The sequence below is a fragment of the Salvia hispanica genome, chromosome 6 (assembly GCF_023119035.1).
Source record: "Salvia hispanica cultivar TCC Black 2014 chromosome 6, UniMelb_Shisp_WGS_1.0, whole genome shotgun sequence".
NCBI lineage: Eukaryota > Viridiplantae > Streptophyta > Magnoliopsida > Lamiales > Lamiaceae > Salvia > Salvia hispanica.
Window position 1 is genome coordinate 43,251,209 of NC_062970.1, and position 21,330 is coordinate 43,272,538.

General features: G+C 35.8%; 2 protein-coding genes and 1 pseudogene across 3 annotated transcripts; all 3 read right to left on the bottom strand.

The window, feature by feature from the left end:
- Positions 1–3,731: 3,731 nt before the first annotated feature.
- Positions 3,732–6,151, bottom strand: LOC125194489 (F-box protein At5g07610-like). The gene is made up of 2 exons (XM_048092735.1): positions 6,071–6,151; positions 3,732–5,047 (listed from the first exon to the last, which is right to left on the bottom strand). The coding sequence occupies exon 2, from the start codon at positions 5,044–5,046 to the stop codon at positions 3,835–3,837; it is 1,212 nt and encodes a 403-aa protein (XP_047948692.1). The 5' UTR covers position 5,047; positions 6,071–6,151; the 3' UTR covers positions 3,732–3,834.
- Positions 6,152–8,532: 2,381 nt separating this feature from the next.
- Positions 8,533–16,134, bottom strand: LOC125194492 (GDSL esterase/lipase At1g29660-like). Of its 2 annotated transcripts, XM_048092739.1 has the most exons (6): positions 15,870–16,134; positions 15,650–15,774; positions 15,054–15,299; positions 14,720–14,972; positions 13,875–14,123; positions 8,533–8,603 (listed from the first exon to the last, which is right to left on the bottom strand). In XM_048092739.1, exons 1-5 carry the CDS (start codon positions 16,105–16,107, stop codon positions 13,915–13,917), a joined length of 1,071 nt encoding a protein of 356 aa, XP_047948696.1. In that variant the 5' UTR covers positions 16,108–16,134; the 3' UTR covers positions 8,533–8,603; positions 13,875–13,914. The 2 variants fall into 2 exon arrangements, with proteins under 2 accessions (XP_047948696.1, XP_047948695.1); XM_048092738.1 differs by lacking the exon at positions 8,533–8,603 and having other exon boundaries at positions 13,804–14,123.
- LOC125195402 lies at positions 8,597–9,573 on the bottom strand (annotated as a pseudogene).
- Positions 16,135–21,330: the final 5,196 nt, after the last annotated feature.

Below are 21,330 nucleotides of genomic sequence, written 5' to 3' on the forward strand. Positions count from 1 at the left end.
TTTTTTTCAAGAGAATAAAGTACTATTAAGAATCATGACGGACCTTATGCATTTAACTAATGGGCCAAAAATATAAAAAACTGCTTCTAAGCCCTATTGAGAAATTGATGAGCCTTGAAGTACTACTCCACTTTATTTGATGCACTCTAGATAGAGCATTTCTTATAAAATGTGGAAATTTATTTGGTTTTTTTTAGCGAAAAGAGGATAAGTAAACTTATTGATGTTTTCTAGTCTAAAAAGTATATCCATTAAAATAGATATTTAAAAAAAAAAAAAACTTTTTTCATCCATAAAAATAGACAAGTTTTACTATTTTAGGCCGTCCACATAAATCAGACTAATTCTAAAAATTAAAAGTTTTAAACCAATATACCAACCAAACACATCATTCTAAATATGTATCCCACGATCCACTAACACTAGTCTCACCATATTTTCCGTTACTCTATCTTACTTTCCCAATTATATATTAATAATATGTCATTAATAACTTTATTTATTTGTGTGGACGGAGGGAGTATCACTTAGAGTGAGACGGATTGATGTGTATATATATACAAGGACCAAAACTACCAATGGGCTTACAAAAGATGGGCTACTTGCCTAAACTTCTTCCATACTTAGCTAGTAATGCATGAGTTTCTTACTTGTAATACTTCCTCTGTCTCGAGATTCTCGAGATGAGTGAAGTCCTTCTTTTGGGCATGGAATTATGGAATTAATATTTAAATAGTTAAAGTATAGAGGATAAAGTATGAGAGAAAGAAAAATAAAGAAGTAAAAAGAGAATAAAATAGGTGGAGAATAAAGTAAGAGAGAAGATTTTTTTGCTAAAAAGGAAAATAACTCACTTATAATGTGACATCCCAAAAAGGAATGTGACTCGCTTATCTTGGGACGGAGGGAGTAGTACTTCCTTGTCAAATGATACATTTGGGTAACAACATGATGTTTTAGGAGTTACTCCCTTGTTCCCTCATAGTTGAAGCAAAACTTTTCGACACGGAGTTTAAGAAATGGATGTTTAGTGTGTTAAGTAAATAGATAAAAAATAATAAGAGAGATAATAAAGAAGAAAGTAAATAAAGTAAGAGAGAGAAAAAGTGTTACTGTATATAGAAATGACTCAACTATGAGAGAACTTCCCAAAGTAGAAAAATGACTCAACTATGAGGGAACAGATGGAGTATTATTTTGTGCGTTAAGTGGAATGATAAAATAATATATTTATATTAGTGAGAGAGAGAATTTTTTCTTCAGAAAATGAAATGTGGCATCTTTTATGAGACAAACTAAAAAGGAAAGTGCGACAACTATTATGAGACGTGAAATCTTTTATTAGACAAACTAAAAAGGAAAGTGTGACAACTATTATGACACGCATGGAGTAACATCTATAATATCATGCACTCCATTCATCCCATTTAAAACTGGGGCCTTATTTCTTCTTGCACCAAATTTTGAAAAAATAACATTAAAATTAATTTTATATGAAGAAAAAAATGTATGTGAAAAATAAAATAGAATCCTCCGAATTCGTGTTTGTAACCTTGTGGGAGAAAACGAAAGAAACTAATACAGAGTAAAACAAAAAATGATTATGTCAATGCTATGTCAGCAGTCGCCTAAGTAGCGCTCATATATAGGAGCGCATGCAGCATATCATTCCTTCTTAGGCTAAAATACATTGTCAGTCATGGAGTATATGATTAGTTTACGAAGTTGATCCTGAATATTATTTTTCAAAAATGAATCTCAATAGAATCATCCTATTTTGATGGTGCCGTAAAAAACTGACAGTAAGATCCAATTAAGTGAGATTTTGACTTTATTAATCTTTAAATTTGCTATTAGCAACCTAATAAATTTGAGATTTTTTTTAGAAGGATGAATTTGAAATTTATTAGAAACCCAATTAAGCTTCATTCTTTCCAACCGATCACTTCCTCGTACTTATGCTACTGCGAAACTTAATTCCGCCCCTCAAACGTCACCAGTTCCGCGGTAGTCAAGGAATTCACCATCCCGGTCGAATCCGACGAGTTGATATATCAGTTTGGAGAGTTCGAATGAGTAGTTAATTTCACATCTCTTTAATTCAATTTGGAGAATTACACATTTTTCAATTTCTCTTTAATTTTATTTAAAAAGTACTCTTACGATATATACTTATATCTCAATTCAATTGAATATATCAGTTTACAATTCATTTTATTAGTTTTATGCGCAAAGTAAGGACTTGTTTGGCTAAACTTATTTTAAAGAGATAAGTGCTTCATTTGCTCCATTATTAAGTGAGATATCAATTAATGAAACATATCTTTTGAAGTATAAATTCAAGAAAATGATGTTTAATTTGTTATATAAACAGAGAATAAAATATGGAATCTGTTTTATGCCATGTGTCACTAGATGATTTTTCAATTTCTCTTTTATTTTATTCAAAAAAGTATTATAGTCAAAATATCAACATATACCACCTAAAAATGAAACCAATATTATTGAATTCAGTTGAACATATCAATTTATAATCAAAACATATTAAATTTATTAGCATTAATATTGTCTTTTTTTGTTTCTAATTTAATGATCTAAATTGAATTTTATTTCTTATATGAAATCATGACTTGTTGCAATAATTTACATTGAACTAATGGGCCAGAATTTAAAAACAGTTTTCTAAGCCCAATTGAGCAATTGATGAGCCTAGAAATATTTTGACGCACTCTAAATGAAGCATTTTTTATTTGACGAGTAATTTTATACAAATATCTTTTTTTTTTAGGTGAGTAAAGATAGTAAAAAAAGTAGAAGTAGGCATCTAAAATGAAAAAATGTATCACTTATAATAAGACGGATAGTGTGTATATTGATATGAAAGACTCAAAACTACAATTGGGCTTGCAAAAAGATTGGCTACTTGCCTTAACTTCTTCCATACTTGCCTAGTAACTGGGGCATTACTTCTCTTTGAGCACTAAATTTTAAAAAATAATATTCAAATAAATTTAATATGGAGAAAATAAATTATGCTAAAAAATAAAATAGAAAAAAGAAAAAAAAATAAAATAGGAAATAAAATAGTGTAAAAGAGAATAAAAATAGCAGTATTAGTATTACTAAAAAGACTAATGACACATTTATGATGAGGCGACAAAAAAAGAAATATGACTCATTAATAGTGAGATGCATTAAATAGTTTATATATTACTTTGACTCGGCTCAGATTTTAAAAATTACTATAAAGGAAAGCGAGTGGAATATGAGTATGCATTTATATGCTACTTCTGTCAAAGCTACTTGCCCAGTAGCACGATATTCAAGTCGTCCCAATCTTTTTTCACTATTTTTTTGGCTAAAATTTCATTCTATATATCTTCTACTCTACTCTCCTTTTACTTCATTCTTTTTCCATACTTTATTTTCACCTTATTTAACTTTCAAACATCAATTTATTAAATCTTGTGCATGAAAGTAATAAAATATAAACGGAAAAAGTTAGTGAATGTGAAATTTAATCACCAAAAATAACAAAAACTAATTGAGACAATTATTTGAGAAAAAAGACAGAAAATGAAATATGAGACAAACGGATGGAGTATTATGCCATACAACTTGGCCTGGAAATGACCTGACTTGATGAGTTCTACTCCAAAGTTTAAGGTTTCGTGGACGGCATGAGATGCATGATCAGTAGCTCAAATAAAGATTGTTCATAAACACAATGCTAAGATAACATAGAAAATGTTGCATTAAAACACCAAACTAAAAATCATCAGCATAGAGTCACATAGTAATATCATCAAAGTAGTCTAAGTTGCATCTCATCCCTCAAACAACAGCTAAACATTCAATAAATTCATACATTTCCATATGAGGACCCCCATAACTGGCCTGAATGTTGAATGGTGGGCCTGTCACATCAACGAGCAACTTATAGCTCTTGTCGAGGAAACTATAGACACTAATCATCCCATACATATGAGACAGTACACTGCACGTCTCTGTGTCGTATGATCCCTTAATGAATCTCAATTGTTCATTATAGCCATTAATTGGGGAAATGTGTTCATGGTGAGGGATTGTTTCATCGTACCTCAAGAACCACGAAGAAGAACGACGATCATGCATATCCAACTCAAACAGCTTAATCAATTGACAGTTGCTAGCCTTTGTGAACAATCTAGATATGTATAGATGACCATTTGCCCCTTGCAGAAGAGAGGAAGAGTCAACCGAAAGTAGAATATGTTTCCGGAGAGAAGGTGAATATCTAGGCATATCTAGAGTATCGAAATCATTCTGGGCAATATCATAGTAGACGAGTGTGTCCAAGATATCCCAATATATCGATCCACTACAGTACACTCCCCCGTATCCACCACACATTTCAAGCCTTTGAGGAAACACAAATCGCAACATGAGCTTCCAAACGCAACTCTCTGAGTCATAAACCTCGATCGCACAAGTATCTACCTCAAGAGGATTGATACGATCTTCTGAGGTTGACTTAATGCAAACAACCTTGTAGTGGGGAGACTTTGAAGGATCAAAAGCTAATGCAAGCGCCACAATATTGTCACGATAAGCATCGGTAACACTAATCTTTCTTGACAGCTTAGTGGTGGGATTGTATACATGGAAACTCTCATCTTTATGGTGAGATTTTAGCAGCATCAGCCCATTACAAGAACTAATGATGATGGGGTTTGGAAAAGAGAAGGTGTAAGGTATCATCAGCTTCTCGCCATTCATGAATGGATTGAAGTTAAAGAACTGCAAGCTTGGATTCCCCAGGTTCGGATTCAGGAGAAGAGACGGCTGCAGCTTTGGGGAGTGCAGGGTGTGGAGATGGCAGAATTTCTCAGAGGAGACCAGTGAGAGCCAATGTTTGCATACTAACTTGCATCGGGTAACAGATTTTGCAGGTAACAGGATAAATATTTTCGTCAAAAGATCATTGTTCCAGATCAGTCTCATCCATCTATCACCATAATCCTCCTCGGGAGTTACAGCATGAACTTTGTCCTTCTTCGGATTCATGCTGCCAAATCAAAGCAGTCAATTTAAGTATTTAAACCATAAAAGAAATCTTTCACCTAATTCAGAAACAAATCTTTAAACCCTATGAATAAGTATGAGCTGCCAAGTGCTAGATTCTATCTCATACACCTCAATCCAACAAGATCAGGATATGAACTAATGAAAGAAAGCAATAACGAGAGATGGAGAGAAACAAAGCCATTATTTCTTATACTCAATTTTCATTCAGATACGACATATTGTTCAATACAACAGTGTAGATACTTATAGAAACCTCTCGAACCCCGAACAAATAACTCACAGATAAAACACAATCCATAAACCCTATGAATAAGTACGAGCAGCAACGCCAAATTAGGATTAAACTGTGGCTTGTTAGTAAGAAACCAGTTAACAAGAGATGGAGAGAAACAGAGCCATGACTTCTGATTCTCAATTTTCATCCCGATACGGCACATTGTTCAATACATTAGTATAGATACTTATAGAAACCTCTCGAATCCCGAACAAATAACTAACAGCTAAAACACAAAAGCTACGAGGCTCCTTTTTAGCCACAATAAAGAGAATCTTCTTTTTATCTCCAACACATTTTCATCATCTAATGGTAATGTTAACACTAGAAAAAGAGCTAACAATCTTATGATGAGGCTATGTTTTATGATTAAATTCCAAGTTTCAGAAATCCAGTTTACTTGATCAGTTTTAGAGAGTTCAAATGACTAGTTAATTTCACAAACTTGAAATCATTTAATTTGCACACAAATCCTCATATTCCCCATTATTTACAGCGGGAATTTCAGCATTCAAATTCATGCTGCCAAATCAAAGACAATCATAACAAAATCCTATGCCCAATTCAGAAACAAAATCGTGAGCCCTACAAATAAATGCTACCAAAAAAGCCAAAAATTCAACTATTGCAGCATTTTCTTCGATTTGCTACCACTGCTAGTGTAGACCAGAAAGAGCTCACATTGTCATTTTCATGTCAACAAAAACACAGAAGTACAGCTAAATTCACCTGAGTTTGTCGATCACAAAGTCGCCGGAGACAACGGCGGAGAAAAAGGGCTTTTCTTTATCGCAATTGTAGAATCTATGGACTAGTTAACCCTAGACGAAGACAGAAAGTTAATTTTTTTATTTTATTTTATACGCTAAAAATACTAAGCTTATTTTAAAAAAGATTTTAATATTTCTTACTAATAAGGTATTAGTAGTAAGAAAAATATACCTAACTAGAAATGGTTAAATGCTTGTCGTTACTTACTTTTCAAAATAAAAAATAGAGAGATTTCGGAAAAAGGGGCTCAATTCGCAGACCTTTCGAAATTTAGGATTAAATTCGCTTACCTTTCGGAATATGGGATCGTGGCATGCGAATTTTTCGGAATAAGGGATTTTCGATTTTTTACGTGTTTTGTTTCCTTTTTTCTTATTATTGCTCTAACAATATTTAAAATGGACCAAATTATCCCTAATATTTCACCCCAATTTTAATTTTTTACTCCAATTTTATTTTCACCAATGTCTACGGATCACAGTTAATCACCACTGCCTCCTCCCTTAGCTGTCGTCTACCTGTTTCTCTCCCACTTCCGATCCATCTAAAAGAATCAATTACAAAAACTCAAATTCCCCCACCCTCTTTGTAGTTGGATTAGCAGTTGGATGGTTTATGCAATTGTGAAGGAATTTGGCCTTGGTGGGCAGAGGAATCGGACTGGGAGATAGAGGGATTAAGAAATGGAGCATTCAGTGTTCGAGGCGGCGAAGGGGAAGCTGAAGGTCGTTGGAATTGCCGGCGTCGGGATTGATAATGTGGATCTGCAGGCGGCGACAGAGTTCGGGTGTTTGGTGGTGAATGCGCCGACGGCGAACACGATCGTGGCGGCGGAGCATGGGATCGCTCTGCTTGCTGGCATTGGCGAAGTTGGCGTCGTGAGTTCTCATCACTTGCTTCGCGAAGTCGACGGAGGAGACGATGAGGAAGTGGAGCTCGCCGAGCTGGAGATGCATCAGGGGGCCTTGTGTGGCGGCGAGGTCACAGAGAGGCAGTGGGGGGCGGCGGAGCATGAGATGGAGGTTTCCGATGAGATGGAGCGATGAGTTGAAGTGGGAATTAAGAAAATAAAATTGGAATAAAAAAATACTCCATTACACAATTTAGGGATAATTTAGTCCATTCATAAATATTGTGAGAGCAATAATAAGAAAAAGAAAACAAAACACATAAAAAAATCGAAAATCCTTTATTTCGAAAAATTCGCATGCCACAATCCCATATTCCGAAAGGTCAGCGAATTTAATCCTAAATTTCGAAAGGCCTGCGAATTGAGCCCCTTTTTCCGAAATCTATCTAAAAAATAAATTATAAAAGTATTAATCCTTACAATCATCCTTCTTTTATTTTTTGCAAACTATTTACAAACATATGGTGTAAATATTGTTAGGCAAAATGACGTTTCGTCCATGTGTTTTATATCTGCTTTCATATCTAGCGGAATTTGAGTGAAGTAATGCTATACTGCATAGAGTGGGGCTGTGGGGGCAAACCAAAAATCATTACTTGAAAAAAAAAATGGCATTTGTGCTATGAAAGTAGTCATAATATCGCATTAGTGAACGAATTTTATTGATCCATACATTAATTGAAAATGATGGCTTTAGTGTGAATATGAAATGGTAGGGCAAGCGGGAATTTATCTGTAGCATTAAATGCGAGTGGGCACTCGGCAGGTTTTGTCCTTGAATGAGACGTCGAATTTGTTGCCAGGGTTGCAGCACTTCGACTGTTATTATGATATAGCGTTATTCTTAAACTCGTTTTTAAATTGACCCTACTGCAACCACACTATTTGTTTATTTGTCTTTGTTAATACAACATACCCAACTTTAATTGTAGACAAAGCAACGACATCCTGCAACTTAAGAAAACAACGGATAGCGGTACCATGATACGTTGTACTCCTTCCATTAAGAACATTTTTGCAACAACACAACCTATTAACGAAATGCTTTTGTCATCAAAACACAAGTATTCTCAAATATCTTAGAATTCACTTGACTGCTTCTCAATGCTTCTTACTCAGATCACTTGTGAACCGGCTCACTACTCCCAGTGTATGAGTAATATCAAGTCGCATCCACGTCATGCCATACATGATGCTAACAATCAATAAGGCATAATTATAGATTTTTTTTTTAATTTCATTTTGTCACGTTCTTATTTGTCTTATGGCAATCAATTCTAGAAAGCTTGAAGTGTCTTTTAAAATGGGATATTCATATGTTTCGAGAGATCCATACCAAATCTTTCCATGACCTTCGGAATATAATTCGCCCGCAAAAGATACACTGTTCTCGTCACCTTTTTGTCACGATCAATTCTCATAACCAAATACACTTAACATATATAATAAGCAATTGATAGTAATATTTTCAAAAGTAAACTATTTCGCATTTTATTGATCCATTCATCAATTGAAAAGAGGGCATTGTTTCCAATATTCGGTGTGAATATGAAATGTTGGGAAGCACATGCTAATTATAGCCTTACATGAAATCTAGCGTTGAAAACATCAATCCTTGCTCTGAGTTGTGTGTTGTACATCTGGCTAGCTCGGTTTTCGTCGTCCGCACATTTCACGCCATCACTCCTCGTAAACAACGTGAAAGGGATGCATCCAATCGGTGCTGCTCCCACTAGAGCCAGCTTTCTAGCTCCATAGGTATACAGAATCTACGATCATGGCGAACAATGGGATGACGACGACGATGATGATTGAGATTTGTGGAAACTAAGGTGTCGGGTGCAGTGTACCTTGAGTTGCTCGGTATATCGATTGAGGAGAACGGGGATGTATTGTTGGAGCGTATACATTTTACTGGTGTTGTAAACTGCAGGCAAGAAGTAGTTGTTGAGGAAGTCGTTGTTGCCGAATCCGCTTATGAATATGCACTTGCCCAAGTGATTTAATGTCGCTTCTCGCCCCCCGAGTATGGCATCGAGTTGCTCCACCGTGTTTTGGAAGTTAGTTAGTTGCTCGTCGAAAGTAAGAGGCAAAGTTGACTCCCCTTAGTATTTGACTCCTCTGAGCAGTCGCATACGAGGGAATATAATCCTCAAACCCTAGCAATTGGGCTGCAAAAAACACAAAAAATTTAAAAAAATCAAATATTTGAAATCATATGTATTTATGAAAATTTCATATATATGTCAATGTCAGCATTAGTTACCCATGATATCAACAACGGTCTTGCCGTTGGAAAATCTCCCCGTGGGGCCCAACGGAAAATCGATACCGTAGGGCTTGAAGTTAACCTTTGCAATAGAAAGCAGATTGTTGTTGTTGCCGTTGTCGATCAGTGAGTCGCCGAATATGAAGAGACAAGGAACTTGAGGCTCGGCCGCCACCGCAGCAACCATGCTCATTATCACTATCCATTTCTTTAACTCGTCGTTAGTTTTCGACATCTACCTGCAGTTTGGCAAGAGAAGGACACTGAGATATGAAGTAGAGGAATCAGAGTTTGATGTTATATTATGTGTAATGAGCGCTTTGAGACATATATTTATATACTAAGGTTATTTGTCACTAAATTATCGATCTTTAAAATATATATACCTATAAATTATTCGACTATTAATTTATCTGATTTTACAACAATAAAAGATTCCCATTTGGAAAATTGATGTGGAAAGAGATCTAACATAGTGAGTCATTTTATTTATCGTTAATATGTCATGTTAATATCTTAATTCTCAGGTATATCTTATAATACGAATATTATATGTTTGCAAAATCGGTAATTAAATACTCCACTTTTACAGTTGGTAGTAAATAAAAAAAAAAATTTAGTTAAATGGTCAAATATGAGATTTTGTGTCCACTTTTAAACAATTTTTGTATAATATAGGCTATAGTTACCAATACTTGATAATTTACACATTGTCGCCGCTTTTTAACATTTTTCATAATTATGTTCATAAATAAAAAATAAATTTTTTTAGTTAAATGGTCAAATATGAGATTTTGTGTCCACTTTTAAACAATTTTTGTATAATATAGGCTATAGCTAGCAATACTTAATAAATTACACATTGTCGCCGCTTTTTAACATTTTTCATAATTATGTTCACATTTGTATAATTTGAGAACCGGGGACGCTTATTAAATAAATACTATCGTTATTGAACATATGAAATTTGAACAGAATAATATCTCAAACTCTTCAATAACCATACAAGGGTACTAGCTATATGCAGTATAATATTATTTCCATTAATTGAATTAGTATGTGTTCGATTTGTACAAACTTGAAAGTTCAGACTAAGACCATCTCTAAATGTATACTAAAACCTAAAATGGGATAGATAATTAGCTTCAATAATACTTCAAAACCAATCACATTTTTGGTTTTTGGGGAAAAATACCTATTTTTCGGTTTATACTAAACTCAAACCAAGTTTTTCAAATTTTATGAGTAAAAAAATATAATATAGAGAATATTCTTTTAAGTTTAAGTTTAGTATAAATGATTGGAGTAAAATCATATTTGATGTTATATTTACACTAAAATGGATTTGATTTTAATATAAACGGTCTGAGATGCTCTAACCAAAATATTCAATGTTGTATACATGAAATGTAGCATTGCCCCACCGCCATCAAAGAATCGCAATTGCTTACTTCCATATATATATATATAGGTTTGTGTTAAAATGACAACACCTCTTAAAGTAACACCATACCATCAATCTTAGCCAATCATTTGTACACATGGACGAATAATCAGCTGCCATGTGGCAATCATAAAAATTATTCAAGGGTAAATTTTCGCGGATTGCAATATCCAATACGCTAGACTGCAATTTTTCCCGCCTGCAATATCCAATACGCTGGACTGCAATCTATAGATTGCAGTCTAGTGTATTGGATATTGCAGTCTAGCGTTTATAATATTGCAGTCTAGCGTGGTGTCACAGTGTCATTTTAAGAGTGTTGTCATTTTAACGCACCCCTATATATATATATATAACTAATAAAAGTTCAAAGTAAACTAGGACTTATCCTTGTCAATTAATGTCGTTAATTATTTTGTGAACTATTTATTAGTAATAGGTTAATATACACCACTTCCTCCGTTAATCATTTATAGTCTCATTCGACTCGGCGGTATTTTTAAGAATTTGTTTGATTTTGTGTAGAAATATAAGAAAATTAGTTGGTAGAATATGAACCCCAGTTTTATATAAGAATTGTTATATAATATAATATGAGTATAATGAATTTGATGAATAGTTGGTCAACCTAGAACGAAAAAAAGATAAATAGAACTATAAATCGCGAACACTCCAAAATAGTAAAAATAAGACATTTTTGTATGAAGAAAGAGAGTACTAGCTAATACAATTACTTTATCGTAATTAAAACATTAAAAAGATCGAGTAGCTAGGTTATGGTGCAGACCTATCTAGAATTTTGTGATACGGACTTCACGATACGGACACAAACTTTCAATTGCAAATTTTTGGTGGTAGTTAGTGCAAAATGTCATTTTTTAATATAAGAAGTAAACGTATAACATTTTTAAATTACTAAAAGATGAGATTGTAGACTTATTATTTTTAAATTAACGTGTTACATTTATATATCCCATTAATTAATTTGTAATTCTATTAACTTTGTAATTAAAAATAGGGGTAACTGCTTTTAAAGTCACCAACTTTCTATGAATTCCGGTTTTTCCCACGAACTTTAAAAAGTTCGTGTAATGTCACGAACTTTATTGTCGGTTGTCATTTTCTCATGTCAGGTTTTCCTGTCTGATTCAAACTGTTCGTTTCCTATTAAGACAATGTCCAAATTCTTTTATCTTACTATCGTTATCTTCGTCTTTGAAATAGCTTCGCATGGGTACCTTGTACGCCTCAATCGGAACTCGGATGAAGAAGTTATGGCCATTATGATAGTACAAGGTTGCAGCCTTCATCAAATGGCCATAACTTCTTCAGAGTTCCGATTGAGGCGTACAAGGTACCCACGCGAAGCTATTTCAAAGATGAAGATAATGATAGTAAGATAAAAGAATTTAAACATTATCTTAATAGGTAACGAATAATTTGAACCAGACCGGAAAACCTGATATGGGAAAATGACAACCGACAATAAAGTTCATGATATTACACGAACTTTTTAAAGTTCGTGGAAAAAATCGGAATTCAGAGAAAGTTGGTGACTTTAAAAGCAGTTACCCCTTAAAAATACCTAAATCTAGTTTGTTTCTTGGATGTTTAAGAAATTAGTGGACCCAGCCCATAAGATATGCTTCATGTGCATTATCAAGCCCATGGACTTTTAATTGCATATTCTACGGATATGTGAAAACTATGTAACCGTCCTTAAAAAGAAACTCAAAATCCACCTAGTAATTCTTAGAAACTCAAAATCCCAGACCACGAAAATGAATCTCAAGAAATAAGTCAATCAAATTGAAGTTCCATACAAAAAAATCACAGAAGTACAGCTAAATTCACCTGAGTTTGTCGATCACAAAGTCGCCGGAGACAACGGCGGAGAAAGAGGGCCTTTCTTTGTCGCAATTGTAGAATCTATGGACTAGTTAACCCTAGACGAAGAGAGAAAGTTAATTTTTTTTTATTAATTTATGCGCTAAAAATACATGTGGAGTTTGGCTAAGCTTATTTTAAAAAAGATTTTAATTTTGTTCTTACTAATACCTAACTAGAAATGGTCAGATGCTTGTCATTACTTACTTTTCAAAATAAAAAATAAATTATAAAAGTATTAATCTTTACAATCATCCGTCTTTTATTTTTTGCAAACTATACACTAATGTGACAAGAGATTTAAAAATATATGGTTTAAATATTGTTAGGCAATACGACGTTTCGTCCATGTGTTTTATATCGGCTTTCATGCATGTCAAGCGGGGATTTTTATTTGAGTGAAGTAATGCTATACTGCATAGAGTGGGGCTGTGGGGGCAAACCAAAATTCATTAATTGAAAAAAAAAATTGTTTAGTGCTCTGAAAGTAGTCATAATATTTCTGAAATTAATAAATCAATATCGCATTAGTAAATGAATTTTATTGATCCATACATTAATTGAAAATAATGGCCTTGGTGTGAATATGAAATGGTAGGGCAAGCGGGAATTCATCTATAGCATTAAATGGGAGTGGGCGCTCAGCATGTTTTGTCCTTGTATGAGATGTCGAATTTGTTGCCAAGGTTGTAGCACTTGGACCGTTATTATGATAGAGCATTATTCTTATACTCGTTTCCAAGCTTACCCTAAAAATTCAGCAACCACACTATTTGTTTGTTTGTCTTTGTTAATGCTACATACCCAACTTTAATTGTAGACAAAGCAATGACATCCTGGAACTTAATAGAGCAACGGATAGCGGTACCATGATACGTTGTACTCCTCCCATTAAGAACATTTTTGCAATAACATAACCTGTTAACGAATGCTTTTGTCATCAAACACAAAGCTTGTTCGTGATACTACTTCTCAAATATCTTATAATTCACTTGACTGCTTCTTACTCAGACCACTTGTGAATCGGCTCACTATTCCGAGTGAACTCGGAATATAATTTGCTTGCAAAAGATACACTTTTCTCGTCACCTTTTTGTCATGATCAATTCTCATAGAATAAGCAATTCATTGTAATATTTTCAAAAGATAACTATTTCGCATTTTATGGATCCATTCATCAATTGAAAAGAGGGCATTGTTTCCAATATTCGGTGTGAATATGAAATGTTGGGAAGCACATGCTAATTATAGCCTTAATTGCGAGAGGCATCAAACATTAATTTCATGCTTGTTCAAAGTTGGGCCAAGCGGCGAAGATCAAAGGGATAAGCATCTGTCGGCTTCTGAGCTACGTATGCTCTTCTTGCCACGATCGTGCATGCAGTTTCCGAGGGATGTGCAAAATCCCAAAACACATGATCACTTCTGTTAGGACACACGTAGTCGTTTGGGAGACATATCAGCGACGAGCCACAACATGCCTTGTTCTTCACCTTAAAACCTTAAAAACCAAAACCATATATAATTTTTTTTATTGTCTGTGTATTTTGTGTGTAGTAGGTGTATTGTGCAGTATGCAACATGTGTGTAGTAGACTAGTAAGTGTATAGTGTGCATGTAGTGTATTGTGTTGTGCGTGAAGTGTGTTTTTGTTAGAGAATTGTCCAATTTTAATAATTTGAAAGTTCAAGTACTCCCTCCGTCCCACAAAAATATGCACTCTTTTCTTTTTAGTCCATCCCACAATATATGCATTTTCTAAATTTGGAAACTCTTATCTCTCTAATGAGGTGGGAACAATCTTCCACTAACAATAATTTAATTATTTTTTCTCTCTACATCTCTCTTACTTTACCAATTTTGCATCAAAACTCGTGACGAACCAAAAGTGCGTATTCTTTAGCGACGGAGAGAGTATTTATTATATCTATACAATTTAAATTGTAGAATTGAGAGGAATAAATTCCAAATTTAAATATTTTATGGTACTACACTAAAAAGTGGATGTAGAATTGAAGGTTCCATGATTCAAAATCCACCCCTTCAATTCCACAGTACTAAACGAACATTTGTAATAAAATGGTGGACCGTACTAACCATAGGCTTCGGCGTTATTGATGACATCGTTGATGAGATTATAACCGTCGATCAATATAAAGTGCGCCCCATGAAATCTAGCGTTGAAAACATCAATCCTTGCTCTGAGTTGTGTGTTGTACATCTGGCTAGCTCGGTTTTCGTCGTCCGCACATTTCACGCCATCACTCCTCGTAAACAACGTGAAAGGGATGCATCCAATCGGTGCTGCTCCCACTAGAGCGAGCTTTCTAGCTCCATAGGTATACAGAATCTACGATCATGGCGAACAATGGGATGACGACGACAATGATGATTGAGATTTGTGGAAACTAAGGTGTCGGGTGCAGTGTACCTTGAGTTGCTCGGTATATCGATTGAGGAGAACGGGGATGTATTGTTGGAGCGTATACATTTTACTGGTGTTGTAAACTGCAGGCAAGAAGTAGTTGTTGAGGAAGTCGTTGTTGCCGAATCCGCTTATGAATATGCACTTGCCCAAGTGATTTAATGTCGCTTCTCGCCCCCCGAGTATGGCATCGAGTTGCTCCACCGTGTTTTTGAAGTTTGTCAGTTGCTCATCGAAAGTAAACCGGTCGCCCTGAAACAACTAGATTAAGTTAACTAACTAATTAATAGGCTAGCTAATGGCAAAAAAATATACAATTGCTTCCATAAAAAATAATCTCATCTCTCATAACTAATTATGTAGGTCCCACTTATAATTAACACTGCATCAACTACTTTTTCTCCTTGCTCTTACTTATCAAATACGCATTAAAATCCGTATCGCCTCTTACGGAGACTAGTTTTCATAGATAGAGATAGGAAGTTGTTTCTTTTTTCCTAAAAGAAAGCATTCGAACCAATGACTATCAGACAAAAGTTCGAGAAAAACAAATAAACCAAAACGCGGAGACACAAGACTAGTTATTTCTTGTTTTACGTTACCCAATTGAGGCCGGTTTCTGGTCGGATTCCGGCAGCAGCAGAGGCAAAGTTGACTCCGCTTAGTATTTGCTTGCCCTGAACAGTAAAATACGAGGGAATATAATCCTCAAACCCTAGCAATTGGGCTGCAAAAAGCACAATTTAAAAAAAAAAATCAAATATTTGAAACCATATGTATTTATGAAAATTTCGTATATATGTCAATGTCAACATTAGTTACCCATGATATCAACAATAGTGTTGCCGTTGGAAAATCTCCCTGTGGGGCCCAACGGAAAATCGATACCGTAGGGCTTGAAGTTAACCTTTGCAATAGTAAGCAGATTGTTGTTGTTGCCGTTGTCGATCAGTGAGTCGCCGAATATGAAGAGACAAGGAACTTGAGGCTCGGCTGCCACCGCGGCAACTATGCTCATCATCACTATCCATTTCTTTAACTCATCGTAAGTTTTCGACATCGCAAACTGAGATATGAAGTAGAGGAATCAGAGTTTGATGTTATATTATGTGTAATGAGCGCTTTGTGACATATATTTATATACTAAGGTAATTTGTCACTAAATTATCGATATTTAAAATATACCTATAAATTATTCGACTATTAATTTATCTGATTTTACAACAATAAAAGATTCCGATTTGGAAAATTGATGTGGAAAGAGATCCAACATAGTGAGTCATTTTATTTATCGTTAATATGTCATGTTAATTTCTTAATTCTCAGCTATATGTTATAATACGAATATTATATGTTGCAAAATCAGTAATTAAATACTCCACTTTTACAGTTGGTAGTAAATAAAAATTTAAAATTTTTAGTTAAATGGTCAAATATGAAATTTTGTGTCCACTTTTAAACAATTTTTGTATAATATAGGCTATAGCTAGCAATACTTAATAAATTACACATTGTCGCCGCTTTTGAACATTTTTCATAATTATGTTCACATTTGTATAAATTACTAAATAAATACTATCGTTATTAAACATATGAAATTTGAATAGAAAAAGATCTCAAACTCTTCATTAACCATACAAGGGTACTATATGCAGTATAATATTATTTCCATTAATTGAATTAGTATGTGTTGTACGCACTTCAAATTCTAAGACCATCTTCAAAGGTACACTAGAACCTAAAATATAATAGGTAATTAGAGCATCTCCAGTGGCGCCCTTCCCACTAGGACTTCTTATTTCACTAGGACTTCCCATTGCACTAGGACTTCCCGCAATAAAATTAATAAATTCACAATTAAAATTAAAATTTACGGAATTAAAATTTTGACACGAGCCGTATTTATAGAGTTTCAAAAAAAAAAATTTAAAACGCGGATGTCCGACCGGGACGTCCGACATTCACCACAGTGGCGGACGTCCGGTCGGACGTGGGGGTGAGGGGCGAGCCCATCCGACGAGCACATGGGATGGGCGTGGGCGCCCTTCCCATTCACTACGGCGGACGTCCGGTAGGACGTCAGCGGCGTCCTACCGGGACGTCTGACTCAACTTATTTTAACACAAATAATACCCGCAAGTGTACGCGGCTAGTGTAGCAATTAGCAAGCAAGAGTATCGTATCCCACAGAGACAAGATTGTATCAACTCAAGTACCATGAACAAATTTCGATTACTATCTAGACAATCCAAAGAGAAAAATTTTGTTCTAGCACTACTATAAGCATATAACAATGAAAAAGAAATTAAAAGTGACAAGAAGAAATAAACACAAGTGAAAAGATACCACAAAGAGAAGAGTAGAGTTTTGGATCCAACTACAATGGAATTGTATTGTGATTGATTCAACAACTTCGATCACCCATTTTATGTCTCTAGGATTACTAGGAAAGTCGCTAGTCTAGGTTGAGCCCCCTCGCGAGTGTACTCACCCCGTAGATTAACCCTTAATATTAAAGTCTCCTTCTAATATGTTTAGATTAATTCCATAGAACAAAAGACCCAAGTCCTCACTAAGATTCCCCTCTCTCGAGTGTAGATTATCAAAGTGATGCTCACTCTCTTAACAAACCTAGGTAGGTATCTCTCGATTACAACTATAAAGGTAGACAAACTCAATTGGTAGCTAAGCAATTGAATTGAAAAGGCACAAGAATGAACAAAGAATCTACAAGAGCTAAGCAATCTAAAGAAGTCCTTGAATTAATCACAAACATCCATTGTAGTCTTCACCAAAACTCCACAATAAAATTAGCTACTCATGTTCTTCATGAAAACCAAAACAATGGATTCAATCAAATACATCAAAGAAAGCAAATAAATACTCATGTGGAATGATTCTATGGAATAGAGACTCCAATCTCTCGATTTGTAGTCTTCAATTTTCAAATCTCTCTTCAAGGTGTTCTTGGGGAAGTGTGGAATGTCTTGGAGGCGGTGGAATGTTCAATTATGAAACCTAGGCGTTCTTCCTTTTAATCCCCCATCAAAAATCGCGTTTTTGGCATAAAAATACGCCAAAATAGCGTACCCGGCCGGGTGGAATTATAAAGAGTAAAATTCACCCGGCCGGGTGGTCATTTTGGACCACTTTCTGACTTATTCCGCGCAGAACACCGTACCCGGCCGGGTGGTTAATTCACCCGGCCGCGTGGAATTTTCTGGAACGCGCAGTGTTCTTATAACGGCCATAACTTCTTCTACCTAACTCCGATTGAAGCGTGCGAGATACCAACGCGAAGCTCTTTCGAAGACAAAGGGATTGATATGCATTAGGGGCTGATTAGACTTCAAAATCTCCAGTTAATATTGTCTCAAACCAAGGCTGCTGCACATTCATATATTTTGTACCTTTTTCTACACATTCTTAACAAAAATGGTCAATACCAAAATAATAGAGAAGTAATCATAATCATATCCGATAATAGATGAAATGTGATCAAAACCTTGCAAGATTACTCTCTAAAACCAAGCAAAATCCAAGTACGTCAACGTTCGCCATTGGAGACACTCTCAGCTCCAATAATACTCCAATACTAATTCCATTTTTGGTTTTTGGGAGAAAAATACCTATCTTTAGAGTGTCTCCGGCGGCGCCCCTCCCACTAGGACTTCCCACAAAAACTTCCTGCCACGTCATCACTAGCCCTTCCCATTTTACTAGGACTTCCCACTACACTAGGGCTTCCCACTAGGATTTCCCGCAATAAAATTAAAAATTCACAATTATTCAATTTACGGAATTAAAATGTCGACACGGAATACGGGAAAATTCGAATACTTCATTAAAAAATTACATACTCCCTCTGTTAGAATGAGTGCACACTCAGATTCTGGAAGGTTTAAAGAATGAAGCAGAATTCAAGAGTTAGAAACTAGCCGTTTGGAGTTAGTTAGTTTGTTAGAAAGTAGCCGTTGAGGCTCTCATTTCTTGTTTCTTGATTCTGTTAGTTAAGTGGCGGTTACCACTTTTGTGCCAGCTTTAAATAGCTCGGCCTTTGTATCTTGTAGAGTAAGAATTCAGTCAATAAAGAGAATCCCTTTTCTCCAAGAAAATCCTCTCTACTTTTCATCAAGATTCTAGTGTGTGTGTGCGATTGTTCATACTGAGAGTGTGTGAGATAATCAGAGTGTGTGAGTCTTGCTAAGCTAACAAGTGGCGTCGTCCTGTGGGAAATCTTGAAGCTGAGTTCCAGGCGATTTTCAAGATGGCAGCAAGGCTAGATGCAGAGAAATTCACGGGCAAAAATGATTATGGCCTATGGAAGATGAAAATGAAGGTTGTGCTGATTCAACAAGGGTTGGCTGCGGTTCTTGCACCTGCAGAGAAAGGGAAGGCTCCAGTTCTTGATGACAAATCCCAGGCCAAGATGGAAGAAATGCAACTCAAAGCCCATAGTGCAGTGATCTTGTGTCTGGGAGACAAAGTGCTCAAAGATGTTCAAGAATGCAAGACTGCTGTGGGGATTTTGGAAATATTAGATGAAGTCCCTAGCAAATAGACTTTACCTAAAGAAGAGGCTATACTCCTACAGTTTTGCAGCAGATACATCCATCATAGAGCAGCTAGAGGAGTTCAACAAGATTATTGATGATCTTGGCTCTGTGGATGTGAAGATTTCAGATGAAGATAAGGCTATCTTGACACTCAATGCTCTTCCTAGCTCCTACGATCAACTGAGTGATGCCATTATCTATGGTAGAGATAAGCCTATCACTTACACAGAGGTCTATTCAGCTCTCATGGCTAAGGAACTCCAGAAAACTAACAGTAAAGGCACTGATGTGCAAGCTCCAGAGGCTCTCAATGTCAAGAATTTTAAGAAGCCAAAATTCAAGAAGAAGCATAAGGAATATTCAAAGGCAACCACCCCTGATATTCAGAAGGAAACCAGGTCATGCCACTGGTGCAAGAAACCTGGGCATTTAAAGAAAGATTGCTTTGCTTGGAAGAGGAAGCAAGCATCTGAGGGCAAGGGGCAGAACACCTCTGATTGTGTAGAGGGTGTAGATCCTCCTACCCAACTCCTGAATGTAGCAGATAAGGGGATTAGTCAGAGGTGGATTATGGATTCTGGGTGCAGCTTTCACATGTGCCCTAACAAGAGTTGGTTCCATGATCTCATTGAGGCAGATGGAACTGTTCTTCTTGGAAACAATAATATTTGCAGGATCAGAGGAGTTGGAAAGGTGAAGCTGAGAATCCAAGATGGCTCTATCAAAATCTTGACTGAAGTGAGGTTTATCCCTTAAGTGAAAAAGGAATATGATCTCTTTGGGGATGTTGGAGCAGAAAGGTTTCAATATTTTGTTAAATCAAGGAAAGATGTTTGTGAGGTCTGGGATCAAGTGATTATGAAAGCTGACAGAGATCACATTCTTTACTATCTCACTGCTAGGGTTGTTGATGGTGAAAGCTATACAGTATCTGCTGAAAATCTGAGGCTGTGGCATATGAGATTAGGCCATCCAGAAGAAGGGAGTATGAAAGAGCTAGTGAAGAAGGGTCTGATTCCTGAGAGTAGCTGCAAGATGCTGGATCCCTGTGAGCAGTGCATTCTGGGAAAGGCTAAGAAGGCTCCATACCCAACAGGTACACACTCATCCACTGCCCCTCTTGATTACATTTATAGTGATCTTTGGGGTCCCTCTCCTGTAAATTCAGTTGGTGGAGGGAGGTACTACTTGTCTATTATTGATGATTACACTAGAAAATTATGGGTGTATATCTTGAAAGATAAGTTAGAGACTTTCTCTAAGTTTAGAATATGGTGCAAGGAAGTGGAATTAGAGAAAGGCAGGAGTGTGAAGTGCCTTAGGACTGATAATGGCTTAGAATATCTATCCTCTGAGTTTGATCAGTTTTGCAAAGAGAAAGGAATGAAGAGGCACAGGACAGTCCCCTACAACCCCCAACAAAATGGGGTTGCAGAGAGGATGGATAGAACTATTCTGGAAAGGGTTAGGTGCCTACTTCTAAGCTCTAGTCTGAGCAGCAAGTTCTGGGGAGAGGCAGTGTATACTGCTGCTTTTCTTATCAACAAGTGTCCTGCTACAACTATAAAGTCAGAAACTCCAGATTATGTGGTATGGAGCTCATAGTGATTACACAAGGTACAAGGTGTTTGGATGTGCAGCTTTTGCACATGTCAGACAAAGTAAACTTGAAGCTAGGGCTCTAAGGTGTGTCATGCTTGGTTATCAGATGGGAGTTAAAGGATATA